Source organism: Prionailurus bengalensis, chromosome A2 (genome assembly GCF_016509475.1).
Source record: "Prionailurus bengalensis isolate Pbe53 chromosome A2, Fcat_Pben_1.1_paternal_pri, whole genome shotgun sequence".
Classification (NCBI taxonomy): domain Eukaryota; kingdom Metazoa; phylum Chordata; class Mammalia; order Carnivora; family Felidae; genus Prionailurus; species Prionailurus bengalensis.
In genome coordinates, this window is record NC_057348.1 from 6,453,864 (window position 1) to 6,478,677 (window position 24,814).

Sequence of the window (24,814 nt, forward strand, 5' to 3'; positions counted from 1 at the left end):
CGCTCAACCGACTGAGCCACCCAGGCGCCCTGTGTTTATTGGCTTCTTAAAAGAGCCGGGTGCCGGGGTTTATAATTTCAAAAGACAAGACAGTAGCAACAAGTCACTTGAAGGGTGTATATATATGTATACACATTCTTCCCATTACGGAAAACTTTCAAATATTCACCAAAGTAGAAGAAAAAGGAGCCCCATGAGCCATTTCCCAGCTTCGACAATTACAGTGTTTTGCCATTTTTACTTCATCGCTGTGTCCCTTCCCCTTCCATTCTGGGGCGGTGGGGGGGTAGGTGGGGCGGGCTGGAGTATTTCCTAGCGATTTAGTTGTATTTTCGTAAAGCCCAAGTCCTTCTCCTGTTGTGGGGGTTCTCAGCCCGGGGTGATTCGCCCCCCCACCCCCCACTGCCGCCCCGGGATGCTTGGTGATGCCTGGAGACAGTTTTGGTTGTCGTGACGGTGGACGTGGGGCTGTGGGTGGAGGCCAGTGATGCTTTCCCTATATCCTGCACAGCAACAACAGAGAATTATGTGGCCCCAAATGTCCATAGTACTGGGGGTGAGAAGCCCTGTCCCAGGGGACACAGCCCAAATTTCATGAGCTAGCCCCGGCCTTTTTGGCTGGTGCCCCTCATCTCGTGTCCTCCAATGATACCAAATGACTTAACAGTTTCTGGAAACTTCTAGCTTCCTCTGCCTTGAGTCTCCCCCGCCCCCCCCCCCCCACTGAGGGATCAGCCACCTGCATTGTTGAGGGGTAGGTTTTGTGGGGCCCAAAGGTAGTGCATTTTGGGGGACTCTTAGATGAGCCGCCACTCCAGTGATGAGGACGACTGGGATCCAAGTGCTGACGGTCGCCCCACGGCTGGGTTCCATTTGGGGCGCACGTTAACCAGAAAAACGTGAGTTTATTTGTCTCTTCCCGCTATCTTCCTTTTCCCCAGCGTCTTCCCAGTGCCCAGGACAGAGCTTGGAGCCCGGCCGGAGCCCCGTAAATGCCTGTTGCGTAAATGAATGAATGGCAATGTGATGTGTGGTATAAGTGGACGAGTGTGCTTGCCGGGCGAACGTCGACAGGCCTCCAGCGTCCTCTGAGGTTCAGTCATCACCGCGGCGAAAATCCGCGTGACTTCTCCAACACGTGTGTCCTCCTTGCGCCCGCCCGACAGCCAGTCGCCTCCTGCTCACGGTGGACCTGTCTCCTTTCTCCTTTGCAGACCCTTCCGTCCCCCTGGATCCTATCTCGGTTTCGAATTCCTCCTCTCAGATCATTCTGAAGTGGAAGCCTCCCTCGGACCCCAATGGCAACATCACGCACTACCTGGTGTTCTGGGAGAGGCAGGCGGAGGACAGCGAGCTGTATGAGTTGGATTATTGCCTCAAAGGTGAGTGCGGGCGGGGTGTGTGGGAGCGGACGATCTGCCTTGTCCCGCTTCGAGGGAAACATCTCCCCACATCCTGGTTTTCCCAGGGTACGTGTGGGTGTGTGTGCACGCTCACACACTCCACAGCCTCTCATACAAGAACGTGCACACATGTTTCTCAACCCGATGACACCCTGGAGACTCACGTCAAAACCAGATAGCTCTTATGCCTTGCCACCATTTCCTTCTGGAATTTTCTCCTCCCCCCCCCCCCCCATTCCCTGTGGGGATGCGGCTGTGTTAACCCGCTGGGTTTTTGCGCTGAGCTTGGAATGGAGAGGCTCTTGACAAAGTCAGGGAAGAGTTCTAGCCCCTGAATTTAGACCCTCACGTTTTAAGGACTGGAGACAGCAAGGAGTGGCAATCTGTTCTCTTCTGTGCTTTCCATTAAAAATTTATACTAGTGATGATTTCCCCCCTCAGTCTGTAATCTTGTTTACTTAACAGGCTTCATCCATTTGTAGAAAAATAGGAAATTATTTGCGCTTCAAACTGGTTGGTATAAATTAGTTTAAAATTAAAAAATATTTTTTTTAATGTTTTTACTTATTATTTATTTTAAAAAAAAAAAATTTTTTTTTCAACGTTTATTTATTTTTGGGACAGAGAGAGACAGAGCATGAACGGGGGTGGGGCAGAGAGAGAGGGAGACACAGAATTGGAAACAGGCTCCAGGCTCTGAGCCATCAGCCCAGAGCCCGACGCGGGGCTCGAACTCACGGACCGTGAGATCGTGACCTGGCTGAAGTCGGACGCCTAACCGACTGCGCCACCCAGGTGCCCCTGTTTTTACTTATTTTTGAGAGAGAGAGAGAGAGAGAGAGAAGAGACAGAGCGTGCACAGGGGAAGGGCAGAAAGAGAGGGAGACACAGAATCCTTAGCAGGATCCGGGCTCTGAGCTGTCAGCAAAGAGCCTGACACAGGGCTCGAACCCACAGACTGAGAGATCATGACCTGAGCCGAAGCCAGATGCTTAACTGACTGAACTACCCAGGCGCCCCCTTAACATTTTACTTTTGCAAATTTTTTTTAATGTTTATTTATTTTTGAGAGAGACAGAGACAGAATGTGAGTGGGTTGGGGGCAGAGAGAGAGGGAGACACAGAATCCTAAGCAGGATCCAGGCTCTGAGCTGTCAGCACAGAGCCTGATGTGGAGCTTGAACCCATGAACCACGAGATCATGACCTGAGCAGAAGTTGGATGCTTAACTGACTGAGCCACCCAGGCGCCCCAAATTAGCTTAGAATTTTAATTAAAATTGGATTTAAAAACAAAACAAAGCAAAAAAAACCCATCATACTGGAGAAACAGATGTCATTTTCCCCCATTAGGTTTTTTTTTTTTTTTTTTTGGTCAGTTTGTTTTTATGTTTGTCTGTATTTATTTTTCTCTAGATTGTTTTAAGTTAGTGATTTCCTCAGTGATTGACCTCAGGGGCAGAGGCTCAGGGACGGCTGGTGAGGCCTGGCCGAGGCCCTGAGCCCACGGGCTACTCTCGGCTGGACCTCTCGCTCCGGCTGTAGGGCTTTGGGCAAGTCACTGAGCTTGCTTCTGGCTGCCTCCTTTTTGGGAGAAGGGGCAGGAGGCCAGATGATCTCCGGGAGCTGTCCCAGCTCTAAGATCATGTGCTATATGTATGCCTGTGACCTCATTCCCCGCCTGAGCTGAGGGTTGCAAACGTGATTTATCTCCTTCCATGCTTTATATAACTCGAGAGCAAGCACATTCCTCGGCTTAGCTGTGAGCTCTTGGCCCTGCATTCGAGTAACCGAAACCACCAGCTTGAACCACCACTGGCAGTGGCCCCTGATACTTTCTTTGCTTTTTCTTTTTTTCTTTCTTTTTTTTTTAAAGGGTAACCATTTTTATTCTGGAAGTCTAAATCTGTCATTACAATGTGGCTATTTATTTAAAAAAAAATTTTTTTTAACGTTTATTTATTTTTGGGACAGAGAGAGACAGAGCATGAACGGGGGAGGGTCAGAGAGAGAGGGAGACACAGAATCTGAAGCAGGATCCAGGCTCTGAGCTGTCAGCACAGAGCCCGACGCGGGGCTCGAACTCACGGACCGTGAGATCGTGACCTGAGCCGAAGTCGGACGCTTAACCGACTGAGCCACCCAGGCACCCCAACAATGTGGCTATTTAAACATGGCTTGGGGGGCCTGGGTGGCTCAGCCAGTTAAGCGTGCACTTCGGCCCAGGTCGTGATCTCATGGTTCACGGGTTCAAGCCCCGTGTCGGGCTCTGTGCTGACAGCTCGGAGCCCGGAGCCTGCTTTGGATTCTGTGTCTCCCTCTCTCTCTGCCCCTCCCCCACTCATGCTCTGTCTCTCTCTCTCTCTGTCTCAAAAATAAATAAACATTAAAAAAATGGCTTAATTTGTAATGATCACAAAGTTTATGTAATTAAAAATAAACTTACTGGGGCGCCTGGGTGGCGCAGTCGGTTAAGCGTCCGACTTCAGCCAGGTCACGATCTCACGGTCCGGGAGTTCGAGCCCCGCGTCAGGCTCTGGGCTGATGGCTCAGAGCCTGGAGCCTGTTTCCAATTCTGTGTCTCCCTCTCTCTCTGCCCCTCCCCCTTTCATGCTCTGTCTCTCTCTGTCCCAAAAATAAATAAATGTTGAAAAAAAAGATTAAAAAAAAAAAAAAACAAAAAACTTACTAAGGAGCAGATTTTGTATGATTCCACTCATTGGAGGTCCCTAGAGGAGTCCCATCCATGGAGACAGAGAGTAGATGGTGGGCCCCAGGGGTGGGGGAGGGGACGGGGAAATCCCTGTTTCATGGGGACAGAGTTTCAGTTTGGGGAAGATGGAAGGTTCTGGCGGTGGATGGTGGGGGTGGGAGCATGACAGTGTGAATGTGCTTAATGCCCCTGAGCTGTACGTTTTTAAAAATGACTAAGATGGTAAGTTTCATGTTATGTGTATTTTACCACAATTAAAAAAATACACCCAATAAGTAAGCTTGCTAACTGTGAACAGTCCTGGTTTCCTATTAGTATCAGCTATGTGTTTCCCTCCCACTCGGCTTTATTGAGGTATGTTTGAGTTGTAAGATATTTAAAGGTAAAATAAATCAGAAGGTAGTGAAAGTGTCCATTGGGATGATTTTGATACACATACATGCTGTAAAGGGATTTTTCCCAGGTAGTTAGTTAATACATCCATTACCTCCTATTTTTATCTTTTTTGTCTGTGTGTCTGAGAACATTTAAGTTCTGTTCCCCTAGCATATTTTAGTTATACACTGCAGTGTTATCAACTGCGTTTTTATTTGGGGGGGGGGGAGGGGAGGGCGCAAGTGAGCGAGGGGCGGAGCCAGAGAAGTGGGACTCGCCTGAAGTGAGGCTCGAGCTCTACCCAGCACGGGGGTAGAACCCGCAAACCGTAAGATCATGACCCGAGCCCAAGTCAGATGCTTAACCGACTGAGCCACCCAGGCGCCCTCAACTGCATTTAAAAAAATCATGGTAAAGTATATATAACATAAAATGGACCATCTTAGCCATTTCTAACTGTCCAGGTCCGTGGCATTAAAGTCCATTCGCACTGTTGGGTGACCATCGTGACCATCCAGCTCTAGAACTCTCTCATCTCCCCAAACTCTGTCCCCGTGAAGCACTGACTCCCCCAGCCCCTGGCTCCCACCATCTGCTTCCCGTCTCTGTGGACGGGACTGTCCCTAGGTGCCCCGTCACCCATACTTTCACTGCGTAGTCAGAGAAAAACCACGCGGCGCCAAGTGCCCTGCCGTGGGTGCCAGAAAGGGTAACGGGGGGTGAGGAGCTGTGTCTGACCTCACGAAAGGTCCTTTCCTCTCCAGAAAATTCTCAGCAGCCTCCCTCACTCAGGAAATCCTACCTTTCTCTTCCATTTATAATGCCATTACCAGTCCCTTTAATGGTTAACCCAGCCAGGTTAGTCCGTGTCTATTAATACACGTCCCAAGTATTTTTAAGAGTCCCTTGTAGGCTTTCACAGCTGTATAAATACTTGGGCTTCCGAGTGGATACTCAGCATTCACGGGAAGGTCCTTGGAGCCCATTGTCTCCAGGACGCATTCAGGGGGAGAAGAAAAATGCTCAGGAGCTCCTGGGAGGCTGCAGGCACCAGGGCTGGCTGCAGGATAGGTGAAGCCCAGGGCCCTTCGTGGATTGTGCCTGGAGAAAGTAGCTTTTATGTGCCTGGTTGCATCAGAAGTGTGGCTGTGCCCACACGATGGATGGCAGGCACCCCTGGGACCGGACTTGGGTCAAGACACAGCCAGGGTGGCGCTTAGCAACTTTGGGGGCGCCTGGGTGACTTAGTAGGTTAAGGATTCAACTTCGGTCCCAGTCGTGATCTCGCGGTCCGTGGGTTCGAGCCCTGCGTCGGGCGCGGTGCTGACAGCTCAGAGCCTGGAACCTGCTTCGGATTCTGTGTCTCCCTCTCTTTTTGCCCCTTGCCTGCTCATGCTCTCTCTCTCTCTCTCTCTCTCTCGAAAATAAATAAATTTCCAAAAAAAATTAAAAAAAAAGCAACTTTGTGTTTTTAGGACACTACCTTCCAGCAGTTGGTGTTCGTTCGTTCGTTCTTTCTTTCTTTCTTTCTTTCTTTCTTTCTTTCTTTCTTTCTTTCTTTCTTTTTTTCTTTCTTTCTTTCTTTCCTGATTCCTTTTTCTGTGCTTATTTTTTTTTTAATTTTTTAAAAATGCTTTTATTTATTTTTGAGAGAGAGAAACAATGCAAGCAGGTGGGGGGGGCTGTCTTTCGGCATGCCAAGGAAATTCCTACCACAGGGCCTTTGCACTTGCTTTTTGCACCATCTGAACTGCTTGCACCAAGGTATGTGCATAGCTCACTCCTTTACTTAGTTTGGGACTGCTCAGCGGTCGCTTTCTCCGAGACCACCTCGTGAAAAACAGCACCCCCAGGCATCCTGTGTCCTTTTACCCTGCCAGCTGACTCATGGCATACGTATTTATTAGTTTATTGTGGATCCCTCCATCCACATGCACTAGATTGTAAGGTCCATGAGGCAGGGTCATGCCTACTTACCTTACGGTCTCCAGCCTGATGGGATTATGGTGTCTCACAGTTTCTGGGACACACAGACCTGCACAGCTGCCCCGTGTGCCCAGCCCCTCTGAGAAGACCCCCCCCCTTGGCTGTGTGTGTGTTGTGGGGTCAGGCGGGGAGAGATCTCAGGCCACCTGCTCTGCCCGTCTCTAGGGTTGAAGCTGCCTTCCCGGACCTGGTCCCCGCCGTTCGAGTCCGAGGGCTCCCAGAAGCACAATCAGAGTGAATACGAGGAGTCCGCTGGCGAATGCTGCTCATGTCCCAAAACCGACTCTCAGATCCTGAAGGAGCTGGAGGAGTCCTCTTTCAGGAAGACGTTCGAGGATTACCTGCACAATGTGGTTTTCGTGCCCAGGTCAGGACTTTTCATTGGCTTGGTGTTGGGGGTCATTCCCTGGGGAACGAGATGAAGTGGGAACCCAGAGGGTGGGCAGGTAAAGGGGGAGATTCAGAAGAAGCCTTTTCAGGAATAATCACCCCAAACGGGGAAAAGTTAAAAAAAAAACAAAAACAAAAAAACCCTCAGCATTTGCTCCCCGACGTGGCCCAAACCCTTCGTCCCACCCGTGGGCTGCCATCTGACTTCTCAGATGAGCTCCGTTAGATTATTGAGGCACACCCCTGAGGAGGGCCCCCCGGGCCCGTGCTCCTTGTTCATCTATGCCGCTGTCTCATCCTTCTGGAAATTTCTATGGCATCTTCAAAAGCTGGAGGCTTCTCCTGTTTAAGGTTGGGTTTCCTTCGGTGAATGAAGGGACTTATTGATATCCCATCCGATGTGAGAGGGTTTGCAGCGAAAATGACTCGAGGCTAGTCAGCTGTCTGCAGAGACATTTAGGTACATGGCACGTTTCTTTCGAGGCCTCAGGCTTACTTGTCCGGCAAGTGCAGATAATCACGGTTCCTATTTCCTACGACGGCGAGAGCACGTGAGTCACCTAGGCTTCTCAGCCTTGACACTCTCGGCATTTGGAGCCAGCCCCCTCCTTTGCCGTGGGGCCGTCCCGTGTGCTGGGGGATGACAAACAGTATCCCTGCCTCCACCCCCCTAACACCAGCAGTGCTGCGTGCATCACAGGGGTTCGTGACTCTTTGCAGTCAGTTCGTTTATTTTTGAGAGAGAGAGAGAGAGAGAGAGCACAAAGGGGGGAGGGACAGAGAGACACACACAGAATCGGAAGCAGGTTCTAGGTTCTGAGTTGTCAGCACAGAGTCCGACACGGGGCTTGAACCCACACACCGTGAGATCATGACCTGAGCGGAAGTCGGACACTCAACCGACGGAGCCACCCAGGGGCCCCCAGTCGCTTCCTCTTTTTTGGATCCAAAGCCTGGGTTTCTCAGCTGGAGAGTCCTCTGCCCCAGGTTACGGCAGCCAGTGAGCGACCGTAGGCTGTGAGCCACGTCCTCCCTCACTCCCCTTACAGACCTCGGCAGATGGGGTACCCAGAAATATCTGAGGAACAGGGCCATTTCCAAAGTGGATCGAAACCCCAAAACGCTGACACTGGGATAAAGGAAGACTCTAAAACGGCTCCTTTCAAATGCCTGCCGTCGCTCCTTACGCAAATAGATGTGTCTCCAGAACCATCGAGATGTGACATTAAAAAAAAAAAAAAAAAAATCTTTCTTGTGTTTTTCCTCGGTGACCCCGAGTCCAAAAGAGCGCTTCATGGCACAGCCCAGGCATTGAGGCAGCTACTCTTTTACTAGTTAAAAACAAAACGCTGCTGGGCTCGAGCAAACGGCCGAGTCACCTGTGATGTTTAAATGTGATCAAGTTTGACATCCGAGGGGGATCCCGGCTGGCCGGGTCTCTGGCGGGTACTTTGTCTGATTCCTGCCCCCGCCCCCCTTTCTGTGTTCTCTGCACCTGCTGAAGAAGATGTGATTCGGGCGTTGGGATGAGTGGTCCATGGCGAAGGGCAGGGTGCCCTTGGTCTGCTCGGAGGAAGCGTGGCTCTCAGAGTGTCGGAAGGAAGAGGTCTCTCTGAAGGAGTTCTGTCTGTCCTCAAAGTGGTTGGTTTTGTTTCCACAGAAAATCCTTTTCAAGCCCTGGTGCTGAGGACAGTAGGTATGACTCACCTGCAGAATGTCTGCGTGGCCACTGGCAACTTCTCAGTGCAGGGCCAGCCGGCCAGACAGGGCAGGAAGCATGCTGTGTGCCTTTGAGACTCCAGGGGCTTCTGTGGCTTGATGCATGTGACAGTCTGCTCTGCCCTTACCAGAGGCTTCATGAGTCCATACGTCAGCTGCCTTCACCCCGAAATGGGATCTGGGCATGAATGTCGGGAAAAAAAAATCTTCACTAACACACTCTTACTAAAACACAGAATCAAGAGGCGCCTGGCTGGCTCAGGCCGTAGAGCATGCGACTCTTGATCTCCCGGTCGGGAGTTCAAACCCCACATTGGGCACAGAGTTTACTTAAAAAAAAAAAACACAACACACACACACACACACACACGAGGGAGGGGGTAATTTGTGGGTACCTCTGAGATGCCACACATCCCCCTCCATGCATCCACCTGCTAAATGTTAATTTCTCAACATCTATGGTGTAGACAGAGCGTTTTGATCTGGGGTGACAGGTGCAGGATTGCGGGCGTGGGAGCAGAGGTGTGCCGTATCACAGAACCCCACTGAGGACAGGCAGAAAGATGCCAGGGCAGGGCAGGGCCTCAGGATGAGTCACGGGCTCTTTGGGGGCAGGGGAAGACCAGAGGGGAGGCTAGACAGGCAGATCAGGGCCATGTGGAGGGATTTCATTGTCTCACAGTGGGTTCCCTTGTTTATTTTCAGGCATGTGTGCGTGGCCCTGGTCTGACCTCTAGTGGCCACTTGGAATATAATCTATAGAAAAAGGCCTAGAAATTTGAGGCTTTGGTCCAGACCCAGGTTTCTCAAGCTCAGATGTACTCACATTTAGGGCCAGATCGTTGTCCGTTGTGGGGCCCGCCCTGTGCATGGTGGGGTGTTGAGCGGCGTCTCTGGGCTCACAACGCCAGGAGCGCACTTGTCCCTGAGCAGTGACCAGGGGACCAGTGTGAGCCTGTGGGGTGTGTAGGCAGTGGACACTGAGGGCCCAGACTGCGGGTAAAGGGGAACCACTGTGTATACATTCGGCTCATTTGATGAGAACCTTCCTTGTTTCCCATTGTTCAGACACCCATTTCTCAGTAGTTACTCACGAGGCACCAGCATCCTGGTCAGTTGACCCGTTTGTGCTTGGATGGAAGTGTTCTGAATCTTGCTGACATGGGTCTATCTTTGGTTTTCACCCAAGAATTTCACTGGTCTTTTGACCCAACAGAAAATCATAACACGTGCGCCCCCAAGGAGGGTTCGTTTTCTGACCACATGTTTTCTGACTATGGTAAAGATTAAAAATTGACCTCAAGCATTTGAGCAGAGAACTTCCTGGTGACTGAAAGGCAATCACTTTGATACCCTTTGGGAGAAGCAGACGTGGAGAGACTTTCATTAAAGTCCATTTGGACAAGAGTGGAAATGAGAGTATCACATACCTTGAACTCGTAGAATACCGCCAACACTGGGCATCGATGCAAGTTAGTAGCCTTCAGTGATTTTGGAAGTTAAGAAACAACTTAAAAAGGTGAAAATACAAATTGTAGGGGAGGGGAAATCAAGATCGCTGAACTTGTAAATCTAAGGATGAAAATCACAAATAATGAGAAGTAAGGCAGGAGACAGAAAACTAGGGTCGAAGGAAGATTTTCATGTTGAATTTCCTGGACGGTGTTGCGTTCTTCAATTTGAAGCTTTCGGTGAAGAGGGACGTTTTAATTTGATCTGATTCTAGAAGTGGAAAAAATTAAATATTCTAATAACCTTGGAAAATGACTAAAAATTGCAAGTCAAAACCTTAAAAAAATTATGTCACAAAAAGGCCCTAGACCCAGAGAGTTTTACAGGTGAGTTATTTGAAATTCTGAAAGAGCAGCTATTTGCTGTAATATGGAAACTTCTCAGAGCATACCAATCTATGGAACTCTTTCCAGGTTGTTTTATGAAACTAACATGATACCCCTTAGCAGACACAGATGAAGATGCTACATTAACAGAAACCCCAGGACCAGCTAATGTGAGACTTTAGATCCATATGTCCTGATTGAAACAGCATGCTGACAATTTTGTTTAACTCAGAAGTGTGACGATGGTTTATGATCAGGAGATAGGATAATTCATCAAGAGGTCCAAAGAGGAAAATCGTTATGATAATCTCATTCAACAGCATTAATTAAAAATTCCTAACTGAGGGGCGCCTGGGTGGCTCAGCCGGTTGAGCGTCCGACTTCGGCTCAGGTCATGATCTCACGGCTCGTGGGTTCGAGCCCCGCGTCAGGCTCTGCGCTGACAGCTCAGAGTCTGGAGCCTGCTTCCGATTCTGTGTCTCCCTCTCTCTCCGCCCTTAACCCACTTGCATTGTCTCTTATTCTCTCAAAAATAAATAAACATTAAAAAAAATTTCTAACTGAGGGAAACAAGAAGAGGCCTCGTATAAAAGTAGGAGTCGGAATGCTTCTGCTACAAGGTAAATATTTTCTAGATGAAACCAACAGCCGAGGTAACATTGTACTGAAATGCTCCCAGTCATAGTTAGAAGGAAGCTCCGTGTCACCGTTACTAATTAACATTTTCCTGGGTATCCAGCCAATGCACTAAGATACAAAATAGAAATTAGAATAGTAAAGAATGGATTGTGGGAAATAAGGTCACTTGTGTTTGCGGATAGCCTAGGGCAGGGGTAGACAAGCTACGGTGTGCAGGCTGGCTGCCCGTTTTTTGTCAATGAAGTTTCATTGGAATGCAGCCACACCCATCTGATTATATTTTGTCTATGGCTGCTTCCAAGCCACAATAGCTGGAAAGCCATTGAAAGTTGAGTAGAGATGTGGACCGTGTGTCCTACAAAATCCAAAATATTTACTTTCTAGCATTTGCAGGAAGAGTTTGCTGACTCTTTTTCTAGTGTGTTCCTTGAAAACCCAAGAATATCAACTCTGACGCTCTTAGAGCAGAGTTTGGGAAAGAAAGCTACAATGTAAATAAACAAAAAGCCAGTAGGTATACTAGCAATAGTTAGACTATAAAAACAGAATATGAAAAAAAAATATGGAGTCTCTTGGTTCAAAATCTGAAACGAAACAAAACCCCAGGAGACCCTGTAACCCTCAGTATTGATGTGGTGGTCCTGAGGTGCAGTTTTGAGGGGCTGCTGGGGAGACCCCAGGTCAATACAAAGCTCCTGGAGAGCAGTTTCGCCAGAGGGATGAACAGATACAGCCTAGTGATTTCTCTTCTAAGAGTCTACTTTTAGGATCTAATAAGACAATCAGACAACGATCGAAGCAATATTTACAATAACAAAAAAAAAAAAGGAAAGAAAAAAAAAAAAAACCCTGGGACACTTGCGCAGGCATGCCTCAGGGGCGTTGTGGGTTTGGTTCCAGACCCCCGTGGTAAACGGATATTGCAATAAAGCAGGTCACATGAATTTTTTGGTTTCTCCCTGCATGTAAATGTCATGTTTATACCACACTGTAGTCTGTTGGGTATGTGCAAGGGCGTTATGTCTGACAAAACGACAGACACACCTGCATTTACAAACCTTGCTAAAAGATGCAAACCATCATGTGGGCTTTCTGCGAGTAGTAAGCACTGATCACCGATCCCCGTAACAAATATAAGAATACTGAGAACGTTTGAAACCTACCATGATGAGAATCACCCGAAGGTGACACAGAGACACAAAGTGAGGAAGCGCTGTTGGCAAAAAAAATGGTGTCAGTAGACCCGCCTGATACGGGGACGCCCCAACCCGTCAATCTTTAAAAGAGCCGGATCTTGTGAAACACAGTGATGCAAAAATGTAATACCACGAGGTAGGTCTGTATTAGGTAACATAGGAGGACGGTTAGTAAATTCTGGCTCACGCATCCAACTGAATATTTTCCAGTGTTCCAAGTTTTCTGCCGCGAGCAGGCAGTACTTGGGTAGCAAGGAGGGGGAAACCTTCACGTTGAAAAAGAAAAAATCATAAATTCTCTGCTCAGTGCTTAAGGCATTATGTTCGAAGGAAGGTATTTGAGGAATGTGTCCGACACAAGAAGCGAACAAAGGGTCATAAAGCCAGCTTGGTCTTCTTTGTACCTGCACATAATATTTCCAGGAAAAAAAAAAATTGCCCACAGGAAACAGCGGACGGTGGGATGGTGAATAATTTGGATTTTCTTTATGCTTTTGTTTGGTGTGTGTTTATAAATTTTTAGGCAATTGCGTTTATTTCTTATATCCTCTTAAATGGGGGGAAAACGTGTGTCGACTGCATGGTTTTTTTTTTGTTTTGGGGGGCTTTTTTTGGAGTTCCCCTTACCAACTTGAGTGGTAAGATTTTTTTTCTTTAACCCAAGAATGAAAAATTAGTCGCTCTTATTATGCAGACGCCCTAAAGGGAAAATAAGATCTAGAAGATGCATTTTTCCCGTTTACACTGCTGATGCTGGCCGGTAGTTGGAGCTGTTGGGTCCATGCTGTGTGACCGGGTTCCCGAAAAGCTAGACTCTCACATGCTTCGGGCATCTTATACTTAACACTGAGCCTGGGTGGCTGAGCCATCTGCACAGTGAAAACCTGAAATCAAGCACATGCAGGGGAATGTTGGTGTGGGGCTGCCGCTTGTGGTCCTGGGGCGCCCCGCTCCCCCCCTCACCCCGAGGGCAGCCGCTCCGGGTTGTAACTCCTGGCAACCTGCATTTCATCTGTGTGCCTGCTCGCATCTCCGCTGCACCGCGGTCTTTGATTTTGAGCCTTTGATGCTCCAGCGTCCACGGTTTTCTTTTTTTAAACATGGGGATCGTGTGACCGCCTGTGTCCTGCTGTTGTGACAGGCCGTCGCGGAAGCGCAGGGCCCTCGCCGACGCTGGGAACGTGACGGCCGCCGTGCCCACGGTGCCTGGTTTCCCCAACACTTCCAGCAGCGTGCCCACGAGCCCGGAAGAGCACAAGCCCTTCGAGAAGGTGGTGAACAAAGAGTCGCTGGTCATCTCCGGCCTGCGTCACTTCACCGGCTACCGCATCGAGCTGCAGGCTTGCAACCAAGATGCCCCCGAGGAGAGGTGCAGCGTGGCTGCCTACGTCAGCGCCAGGACCATGCCCGAAGGTGGGTGGTGGGCGCATCGTGGTGCCCGGAGCCCCAGGCTGAAGCCCTCTGCCTACTGGAGCGGATTTGCCTTCATCGTTTCTTAGTTTACTTATTTAAAAAATTTTTTATGTGTTTACTTCTTTTTGAGAGAGAGAGAGAGAGAGAAAGACAGAGTGCAAGCAGGGGAGGGTCAGACAGAGAGGAGACACAGAATCCGAAGCAGGTTCCAGGCTCCGAGGTGTCAGCACAGAGCCTGACGCGGGGCTTGAACCCACAAACTGTGAGATCATGACCTGAGCCGAAGTGTGGCGCTCAGCTGACTGAGCCACCCAGGCGTCCCTTTTATTTTTATTTTTATTTACTTATTTATAGTTTTATTTCTTTTTGAAGTGAGAGAGAGAGCGTGAGCAGGGGAGGGGCAGAGAGAGAGGGAGACACAGAATCCGAAGCAGGCTCCAGGCTCCGAGCTGTCAGCCCAGAGCCCGACATGGGGCTCGAACTCACGAACCACGAGATCGTGATCTGAGCCCAAGTCAGACACTTAACCAACCGAGTCACCCAGGCAGCCCTATCATTTTGTATTTGTGCCCAGCTTTATTGAGCTACAGTTGACATACAACATTGTGTAAGTTGAAGGCGTACTTGTGTGTTGATTTGATACTCATACGTATGGCAGGACAATTACCACCAGAGGGGCAGCTGACGTCTGCATCACAATACGTGATTGGCATTTCTTCTTTTGTAGTGAGAACACTTAAGGTCTACTCTCTTAGCAGCTTCAGAGTAGGTACTAGAGTGTTGTTAACTGTAGTCACCATGCTATGCGTTACGTCTCTACCACTTAATTCATCTCCTAAGCTGGAAGTTTGTCCCTTTTGACTAATATCTTTGCATTACTCCCCAGCCCCTGGTAACCACCATTCTGGTCTCTGTTCTCTATGAGTTCTCTTTTTTTAGATTCCGCATATGCGTGAGATCATACAGTATTTGTCTTTCTCTGCCTGGCTTATTTCACTTACCATAATGCCCTGAGGGTCCATCGGTATTTGCCTTTATTATTATTATTTTTTCATGTTTATTCATTTTTGAGAGAGCATGAGTGGGGGAGATGCAGAGAGAGAAGGGGGGGGGAACAGAGGATCTGAAGCGGGCTCTGCACTAACAGCAGTGAGCCTGATGTAGGGCTGGAACTCACGAAACTGAGATCATGACCTGAGCCAAAGTCGGGTGGTTGACTGACTCACCCAGGCGCCCCGGCTTTTACTATTATTTTTGATTACACGAGTCATACGTAGCCACTTTGGAAACTAGCAAATGCACACAGCCATAAGGGAAATAAAGTAAAATTAAGAAATGCATATGCGTATTGTATTAATCAGGGTTCTCCAGAGAAGCAGAACCAGTGGGATATGAGATAGATGGATAGATGGATAGATAGATATGTGGACGGTCCTGCAAAGTGAGTTTGAAGTGTCCCTTCTCCCACATGGCAAATGGAACATGGGAAAGTTATGCGAGTGGCTTGAGGTTGCTCAGCTGGGGGCGGTGGGGGTGGGATTTGATCCAGAGGTCAGGCGCCTGCCTCTAACCACTGCTCCTTACAGCCAAGGCAGACGACATTGTTGGCCCTGTGACCCATGAAATCTTCGAGAACAACGTGGTTCACCTGATGTGGCAAGAGCCTAAAGAACCCAATGGATTGATCGTGCTGTATGAAGTGAGTTACCGACGGTATGGTGATGAGGTAAGACCCTTGATGCTTGGACATGTGCTTCTGAGTTGTCATTGGTACTCCCTTTGTCTTTTTTTTTTTTTAAGTTTATTTATTTATTTTGAGAGCGACAAAAATAGCACAAATGGGGGAAGGGGAGAGACAGAGAGAGAGAGAGAGAGAGAGAGAGAGAGAGAGAGAGAATCCCAAGCAGGCTCCAGGCTGCCAGCACTCGGGCTCGAACCCACCAAGGGATCACGACATGAGCTGAAACCAATGTTTCAGCCCCCCAGGTGCCCCACCCCCTTCTTCTTCTTAAATTTTAGCCCAAGGCTTCTCCTATTCGATGCTTTGTCGTTAGGACTCAAAGCCTTGATTTATAGCTTTCCAGGGAGGTGGGATAGAAATGTCAGTCTACAAACTCATTTATTTCCTCAGTCTCTCACATTGCTTTTTCAGCTCTGTCCTTCAAGGGGACAGGAGACCCGTTTCACTTTAGACAGAGTTACCTGAGACTGGGTAGAAAACACGTCGAACCTTAATAAGTAACTTTTTTTTTTTTTAATTTTTTTTTTCAACGTTTATTTATTTTTGGGACAGAGAGAGACAGAGCATGAACGGGGGAGGGGCAGAGAGAGAGGGAGACACAGAATCGGAAACAGGCTCCAGGCTCTGAGCCATCAGCCCAGAGCCCGACGCGGGGCTCGAACTCACGGACCGCGAGATCGTGACCTGGCTGAAGTCGGACGCTTAACCGACTGTGCCACCCAGGCGCCCCAATAAGTAATTTTTTGTTTACACCCAGACACCAGGCAGGGTGATGGGTGACCCCACAAGATGTGGAATCTCAGGAGATCAAAAAAATAGCCAAGGATTCGCTGCGTGTCCTGCACATATTAAGTGCTTTACACACAGGCGTGTCTCATTTATCATAGTTTATCACGTCTGAGACAGGATTAGGCAACCCCGTTATTTTTGTGGGCTGCTGAAAAAGAAAAAGATGCTGCCGGGTCTCATTGTAAGTTGGTGCGGCTTCTCAGACGCATCCCCATTTCAGACATGTCAAACGCATGTGATACCGTGCCTCTCAGGACCCGTGAAACAGTGGGCCGGAATTGGCCAGCCCCTGCTCTAAGCCACGCCTGTAATACCATGGGGGTAGATCTGTGTCCCCAGAAGGGCTCTGGGGCTGCTCCTGCTGGGAGATGCCCTGGCTGGGGCTTGCCTCTGACCGGGGACAGTTCTCCCCTTTACCGTGTGTCTTCAGAGAAATCACGTCACCTCCCTGGCTTTGACTGAGCCCTTCCCCTGTCCCAGACATTGCGCTGAGTCCTTTGCAATCATCCATTCAAACTGCACGGTGACCCGGCCAGGTGGGATCCGTTAGTGTCTCCGCTTACGGCCAGAAGCGTGGACAGCGGAGCAGCCAGTGGAGTTGGTCAGGGTCACACGTGCAGCACTTAAATCCAGACTGTTGGGCCCTGGAATCAACCGTCTACAGTTGAGGACAAACCACTTAGGTCAGAGGTCATTTTCTTTCCTTCATCTTTTTTTTTTTTTTAATGGAGAAATGTTAAAATTTATTATCATTTTTTTAATCTAATTTATTATCAGATTGGCTAACATGCAGGGCGCATAGCGTGTGCTCTTGGTTTCGGGAGTAGATTCCCGTGGTTCATCGCTTACGTACAACACGCAGTGCTCATCCCGACAAGTGCCCTCCTCAATGCCCACCACCCATTCCCCTCTCCCCCACCTCCCCATCAACCCTGAGTTTGTTCTTTATATTTAAAAGTCTCTTACGGGGTGCCTGGGTGGCTCAGTCGGTTAAGCGGCCAACTTCGGCTCAGGTCATGATCTCACGGTCCCTGAGTTTGGGCCCCACGTCGGGCTCTGTGCTGACAGCTCAGCTCAGAGCCTGGAGCCTGTTTCGGATTCTGCGTCTCCCTCTCTCTCTGCCCCTAACCTACTCGCATTCTGTCTCTGTCTCTCAAAAATAATAAAATAGGTAAACATTATTAAAAAAAAAAAAAAAAAAAGAAAAGAAATATCAGTTCAAGTGAAAAAAAATAATAAAAATAAAAGTCTCTTACGGTTTGCCTCCCTCTCTGTCTGTTTGGAACTGTTTTTTCCCCTCCCCCTCCCCCATGGTCTTCTGTTAAGTGTCTCAAGTTCCACACAGGAGTGAAAACATACGATCTCTATCTTTTTCTAACTGACTTATTTCGCTTAGCATCACACCCTCCAAGTCAATGGCCAGACAGTCAGTATTTTTAGTTTTGGGGGCCGTAACGTCAGGCGTGGGCATGAAGGTTGTTTTTGTTTTTTTTTAATTCTTTTTTTTTTCCCTTTTCAAAAATTTTTTTTATAACAGCTTTACTGTGATCCGGTCACATACCATAAAATACATCCGTTTAAGAGCTACAACTCAATGGCGGGTTTTTGAAAGGATTTTTTAGGTTTTTAAGTAATCTGTACATCTACACCCAGCATGGGGCTCAGACTTACACCCCGAAATCAAGAGTCTCACACTTTGCTGGCTGGGCCCACCAGGGTCCCCTACAATTCGGTGATTTTTAGTAGTTCACAGAGTTGTGCAGCCATCATCATGACCCATTTCAGAGTATTTTCATCACCCTAAAGAGACCCTTCCCCCCTCCCCCTCCCCAATCTTCCCTGCCTCCCCTCCAGCCTGTTTTCTGCTTTCTGTTTCTATGAATTTGCCTGTTCTGGGTACTTCCTATAAATGAATCATCGCATATATAGCCCTTTGTTACTGGTTTCAGATAGATGGACCACATTTTGTTATTCACTCATCTGTAGATGGACATTTGGGTTGTTCCACCATATGGCCATTGTGAATAATGTTGGTCAGAACACTGATGTGCAAGTTTTTGTGTGGACGTATGGTTTCAGTTCTCTTGGGTGCATATCAAGGGATGGGTTCTGTGCTAACTCTGCATTTAACTTAACATTTTTTTATGTTTATTTTTGAGAGCGAGACAGACAGAACAACAAGTGGGGAAGGGGCAGAGAGAGAGAGAGAGAGAGAGAGAGAGGGAGACACAGAATCCGAAGCAGGCTGCAGGTTCCGAGCTGTCTGCACAGAGCCTGACATGGGGCTCGAACCTACAAACCGTGAGATCATGACCTGAGCCGGAGTCAGACGCTCAGCTGCCTGAGCCACCCAGGCGCCCCGTGTCTGCATTTAACTTTTAAAGGAAATGCCCACTCTTTCCCAAAGGGGCTGCACCATTTTCTGTCCCCATCAGTAGTGTCTGAGGGTTCCAGTTTCTCCACATTGGTGGCCAACACTTGTTCTGGGCTATCTTTCGGAGAAGAGCCATGCTGGTGCGTGTGAATGGTATCTCACCGTGGTCGCGATTTGCGTTTTCTTGGATGGCTCATTTGGGCCTGAGTTTTGCGTTCTTCCCCGAACCCATGGGGCTCTTCCTCTTGGGGCAGCTGCAGGCAGTTAGGGTCAGTCCTGGAACCGGGGTGGGGTTGAGGGTGGGAGACAAGAGCCCCTCAAGGGGGAGGTGCGACTTCCCAAGGAAGTTGGGGATGTTGCTGGCAGCGAGGAAGAGAATGTGGCTTCTGTGCAGTGAGCAAGATATCTGCAACGCAGTCCCTCCTTGATTTTCTTCTTGCTGCTCTGACTCTTCGCATTTGCCTGGAGTTTACCTACATTCTAGGAAGCCCTTGGTCCTGGGTAAACTGAGGCAGTCGGTTACCCTGTTGGCATTGGACCTAACCCTAAATTCTCCCAGCTTCTTGTGGCTGGACCGCCTCCCCTGTTCCTGGAGCCCAGCGGTCACCAGTAGGAATCCCCACTGTGAATCCCCACCAGAGCCTCTGCCCCACATGGCCCCACACCAATCGCAGACAAATTAGCCCCATTTGCCCTTTATGGGAACAGAGAGACGGGGAAAAATAAGAGAGACTGAGAGATTACAACCATCTTTTAAAAAACCTTTTTAGGGGTGCCTGGGTGGCTCAGTGGGTTAAGCGTCTGACTTTGGCTTAGGTCGTGATCTCACAGTTTGTGGGTTTGAGCCCCGTGTTGGGCTCTGTGCTGACAGCTCAGAGCCTGGAGGCTGCTTCGGATTCTATGTCTCCCTCTCTCTCTGCCCCCGCCTCCCCTGCTCATACACACTCTCTCTCTCTCTCAAAAATAAATAAACATTAAAAAAAATACAAAAACCTTTTCTTTCTTTTTTTTTTTTTTTAATTTTTTTTTTTCAACGTTTATTTATTTTTGGGACAGAGAGAGACAGAGCATGAACGGGGGAGGGGCAGAGAGAGAGGGAGACACAGAATCGGAAACAGGCTCCAGACTCTGAGCCATCAGCCCAGAGCCCGACGCGGGGCTCGAACTCACGGACCTCGAGATCGGGACCTGGCTGAAGTCGGACGCTTAACCGACTGTGCCACCCAGGCGCCCCACAAAAACCTTTTCATAGACAAGATGGTGGATTATCTCCAACATTTTCCCTTATTACCTTGCATTGCTTTAATAAAGTGAGAAAATACAGGGCACCTGGGTGGCTCAGTCGGTTAAGCGTCCAACTTCGGCTCAGGTCATGATCTCGCGGTTTGTGAGTTTGAGCCCCGCGTCGGGCTCTGTGCTGACACCTCGGAGCCTGGAGCCTCCTTCGGATTCTGTGTCTGCCTCTCTCTCTGCCCCTCCCCTGCTCATGCTCTGTCTCTCTCTCTCTCTCAAAAATAAATAAATGTTTTAAAAAAATCAAGTGAGAAAATAATGTAAAACTTTTTTTTTTTTTTAAACACCATCTATACTGTTATGGTATGATTTTGCCAGTCCTGCAAAATTCTCCCTGGCATTTGGTGGGAGGTCATTTTCTTTTTTCTTTTTTCTTTTTTCTTTTTTGGGGGCTTTTTTTGTATTTGCTAGTTGAATAGCTGACATCACCCCCAGCTGCATCATTCTTGAATCTCTGTCTCCTTGGGCCTTGAATCCAAGTCATTCACCCTCTTACCGTGTCCCCTCTCCGCCCCGGGAGACCCTGGCCCCAAGGACCACCCCTGCCAGGGAGGAGCATGGATTTTTCATGGTGGCGGGCTCCTTCCTTTGCGTCAGTATCTTTCAGTTTTGAGCTTTTCCTCTTGTTCGCACAGACTTTTACGTCATTGGCTTCTTTGCTCTTTATCAGGTTTTTGTGTCCTGTCTCGCCTTTTGTTTTTGTTTCTTGGTGTCTGTGGAGACAGCTGCCTGAAGCTTCTGGTTCCTTCCAGCACACCCCTTGCAGTGCCTGGGGTCCGTGGCCGGTCGTGGAGGATGCATTTCCCCTTTGTCCCGGATAGCAGCTACCTTTGGTTTCTATATTTGCTTATTTGTCCCTTTCTACTTGGTGACTCATCCTACTTGGAAGAACCTTTGGACCAGAGCCCCCGCCCCTGCCGCCAGCCTGATCCGGCCCGATCTGTTTTCTTGCTGTTATTGTCACATGATAAGCACGGGAGTTTGTACATTTCTTTCTCTCCCCGCTAAAATTTTCCAGTCCAGCTCTCTGCATGCACTATTAACTTGGAGCTGTTTTGGAAAGTTTTTAATATTTGGCCCGATGCGTGCAGGTTTTATGGTCTAATTTTCCCAGGGAGCCTCGTGCCTCTCCCAGTAAGCTCGGGGTTGATCTCTGTTTATGTGGTTATCACTGGGGTGTGTATGCTTTACTTACCTCCTCTCTGTTTTCAGAGATTTGGGTAGATCCCAACTCTTTTAGTAATGGTACAATGAATCAAATCAAATCAAATCAAAAGGCTGCATCCTGGGAAGGAAGGAGCTTTAAAATTTGTCCTTAAGACATTAAGCCCACGCATGTGTTTGGTTCTGAGACCGGGGGTGTGGGGCAAAGCCTGAAATTCGATTTAGGTGATGTAGGTGTTTTCTTTCCCGGCCCTCTCAGACTTTCTGGAGGCCTGGTGACAACGTCCCACGGTGGTTTTGTAGAGTTTGGGAGCCGGATGGTTCTGGATTGAAGGATTGGTCCTGCCACTTACCAGCCGCGAGATCCCCCCTCCTCCCCACAGCATTTTGTCTCTTCAACCAGGGGTCGGCCCACTATTTTTGTACGCCTGTTTGTATAGCCCGAGATCAAAGAATCACTTTCACGTCTTAAGATGGTTGGGGAAGACAATTCCAAACATCGAGAGAAGAGTAACGTCATGATGCGTGTCCACTTAACGTGGAGTCCGGCGTTCAGCGTCCACCAGGCTCCGTGGGCACGCAGCCACGCCTGTCTGTGGACGGACGCGAACTGATTTGGGAGCGGTCCCTGGCTGCTGAGTTGAGTGGGTCACAGTGAGTGGCCGCTTGAGGCCATACACATTGACCGTCTGGCCGTTTATAGCCGAAGTTCGCTGACCTCTGCCCGAAGCCTCTGTTTCCTGTCTGTAACAAGAGGCTAAGCCCTGGTGGGGTAAGAAGGAAATGAGACGATCCAGGTCAAATGCTTGGCTTGTGGCTCAGGAAGGGTCATCGGTAACGATAGCTTCTGTGTCTGCTTCCTTATCCCAAGAACTGGGGCGCTGAGGTCCCGAGGTTCCTAATGTCGCTCACGCGTGTTGCCCAGTGATTGTTCCTTACTCCCTGTGTGTCATCTCTTTTTTTCTTTAAGTTCATTTTTATTTATTTTGAGAGAAATTGAGAGAGAGAGAGAGAGCAGGGGAGGGGCCGAGAGAGAGGGAGACAGAATCCCAAGCAGGCTCCGTGCCGTCTGTGCAGAGCCCGACGCGGGGCTCGAACTCACGAACCGTGAGATCCTTAACCGACTGAGCCACCCAAGCGCCCCTCCTCTGTGTCATTTCTGACATTCCTGCCAGGGGACGGACACCCCCCACACCTGCCCTCTCTCCTCCCCTGTCTTCCAGGAGCTGCACCTCTGTGTCTCCCGTAGACACTTTGCTCTGGAGCGAGGCTGCAGGCTGCGAGGTCTGCCGCCGGGGAATTACAGTGTGCGAGTTCGGGCCACCTCCCTGGCGGGCAACGGCTCCTGGACAGAAGCCACTTATTTCTATGTGACAGACTATTGTAAGTGTGCACGGCAACTCTGGCTGGGTCTGCTCTGGGGAACGTCTCAGAGGATGGTCGGGGAAGTGGCTACACCTGCCGGCCCTGGACTTGACCTCTGGGTCTGTCGGCTGCTACTGTGTGACCTGGGAAGGGTGCTTGCCCTCTCTGAGCCTGTACTTCCTCATCTGACTGTGGGATAATAAGAGGATCCCCCTGGAAACAAAAGGAGGTTTCAGTGGCATTATGAATGCCAAGTGGCTGGCACAGGGCATGTCTGATTAACGCATTAGCTCCTGTTACTAGGGTCTCAGTATTTGTTTCTAATGTTTATTTACTTTTGAGAGAGAGAGAGAGACAGAGTGTGAGCAGAGGAGGGGCAGAGAGAGAGGGAGACACAGAATCCGAAGCAGGTTCCAGGTTCCGAGATGGCAGCACGGAGCCCGACACGGGGCTCAAACCCATGAACCATGAGATCATGACCTGAGCTGCAGTCGGATGCTTAACCGACTGAGCCACCCAGGCGCCCCTCAGTATTTGTTTCTAGATGGGCTGTGTCCTCCAAGGGAGGATGGGGGAACTCACCTACTTGGTCTCAGATGTGCTCTTGATATGCAGGCAGTAAGTGCTGCCCCTGAGTGAGCACAGTAAGGTGGGAGGGTGGGGAAGGCTGAGCTGATCAGGGAAGGCTTCCTGGAGGTGGTGACATCTTGACCGAGACCTGGAAGAATGCACAAGTGGGAACAAAAGAGGAAGGTTATCCTGAGATGCGTGGCAGGAGCCCAGACACTTGAATGAGTGAACAAACAAATAACTTGGAAGGAGGGGAGATTCTAGACCAGGAGGAGCGGGAGCTTGGGTGGGAGGAGTGGGACAAGCCTTCTGCTTGGCTGGCTGGATTCTCATACCCCAGGCATGGTGGACTTCGGAGAGTGGGAAGGCTCTGGCCGGGGTCAGGGCGGGGAGAAGCGTCCTGACCCCAGCTGGGAGGGCTACACGGTGAATCTGATGCTGCCTGGTAGAGTTCACAGAGACCCTGCCGGCTTAGGAGCAGGGTTCCCAGCAAGACTGCCCTCACTTCCAAAGCCAGATGCAAGTTGGGGGTTCTCCAAGCCCCCCACGCTCCTGACCAACTGGCAACAAACTCAGAGCTTCCCATGCCCCCCCCCCCCAAAGATTCAATCATCTGCTGGATCAGCTCACAGAACTCAGGCAAGTGCCATCTTACAAGGACGGTTTTCTTATAAAGGCTGTAGGTGAGGACCACGCAAATGAAGAGACACATAGGGGAGGGTCCAGGACACTGAGCTGTGTCTCCTCCCCCTGGAATCAGGACGTGTTGCGTCACCCTCCTGGCTTGTGGCTGTCTTCACAGCCAGGAAGCTCCTCTGAGCTAAGGTGCTGAGAGTTGCATTACGCAGGCGGTACCAATCGCATCGTTGGTTGTGTGATAAAAGTCCTTCCCCGGCCCCTCCGTACTCTGGAGGTCAGGCTGGCTCAAGTCCCAGCCTTCTGATCACATGCTTGGTCTGCAGGTGACCAACCCCAGTCCTGGGTCAGCCCATCTCGTAGCATAGGCTCAGGTATGTTCCCAGGGGCTCGTCAATAACAAAGACACTTCCTGTTACCCAGGTCAGCTCAAGGATTTGGGGTCTCTCTCTTAAGAACCAGGGATGCCATGAATAAAATTCCAAGGAAAATATCAAAGTGGGAAAAACATTGGTAGCATCATTGACAAAGAGTTACTATCAAATGAATATCCATATAGTATATGAGTAATATATTCACACACACAAGAATATGCAAAGAACATAAATAGCCAATTTAAAAAGAAATAGAAAAGATAGAAGATACAAGGAAAAAAGTCCAACCTCAAAACCACACCCCCCCCCAAAAGCAAATTAAAACAAAATGTAATTTTTAACTTATCAAATTGGTAAGGCTTTTTGTTTCTGGGTTGTTAAAAATATAAATATATATTTTTAAATATAAACATTATAAATATATAAATATAAATATGTAAATATATTTAATATGAATATATATATTTTAATTTCAATTTTAGTTAACATGCAGTGCGATATTGGTTTCAGGGGTAGAATTCAGTGGTTCATCATTTCCATACAACACCCAGTGCTCATCACAACAAGTACCCTCCTCTGTTTTTTAATTATAGTGCTTAGTGTTGTCTGAGAGCAGACACATAGATGTTCTTTATTAATATGTATCAAACATTTTGTTAAAGCTCTTACTATCGGAGCCAACACTTCTGGTTCTAGAAATTTATCCTGGGGGCGCCTGGGTGGCGCAGTCGGTTAAGCGTCCGACTTCAGCCAGGTCATGATCTCGCGGTCCGTGAGTTCGAGCCCCGCGTCAGGCTCTGGGCTGATGGCTCAGAGCCTGGAGCCTGTTTCCGATTG

At 49.0% G+C, this 24,814-nt stretch overlaps 1 protein-coding gene across 1 annotated transcript in view; it reads left to right on the forward strand.

Moving 5' to 3' along the window:
• Window positions 1–24,814, forward strand: part of INSR (insulin receptor) — a 143,045-nt gene that overhangs the window by 101,999 nt on the left and 16,232 nt on the right. The window contains 5 exon segments of the mRNA XM_043590226.1: window positions 1,215–1,382; window positions 6,642–6,843; window positions 13,400–13,671; window positions 15,258–15,397; window positions 22,256–22,415. Coding sequence (XP_043446161.1) covers window positions 1,215–1,382; window positions 6,642–6,843; window positions 13,400–13,671; window positions 15,258–15,397; window positions 22,256–22,415 — 942 coding nt within the window.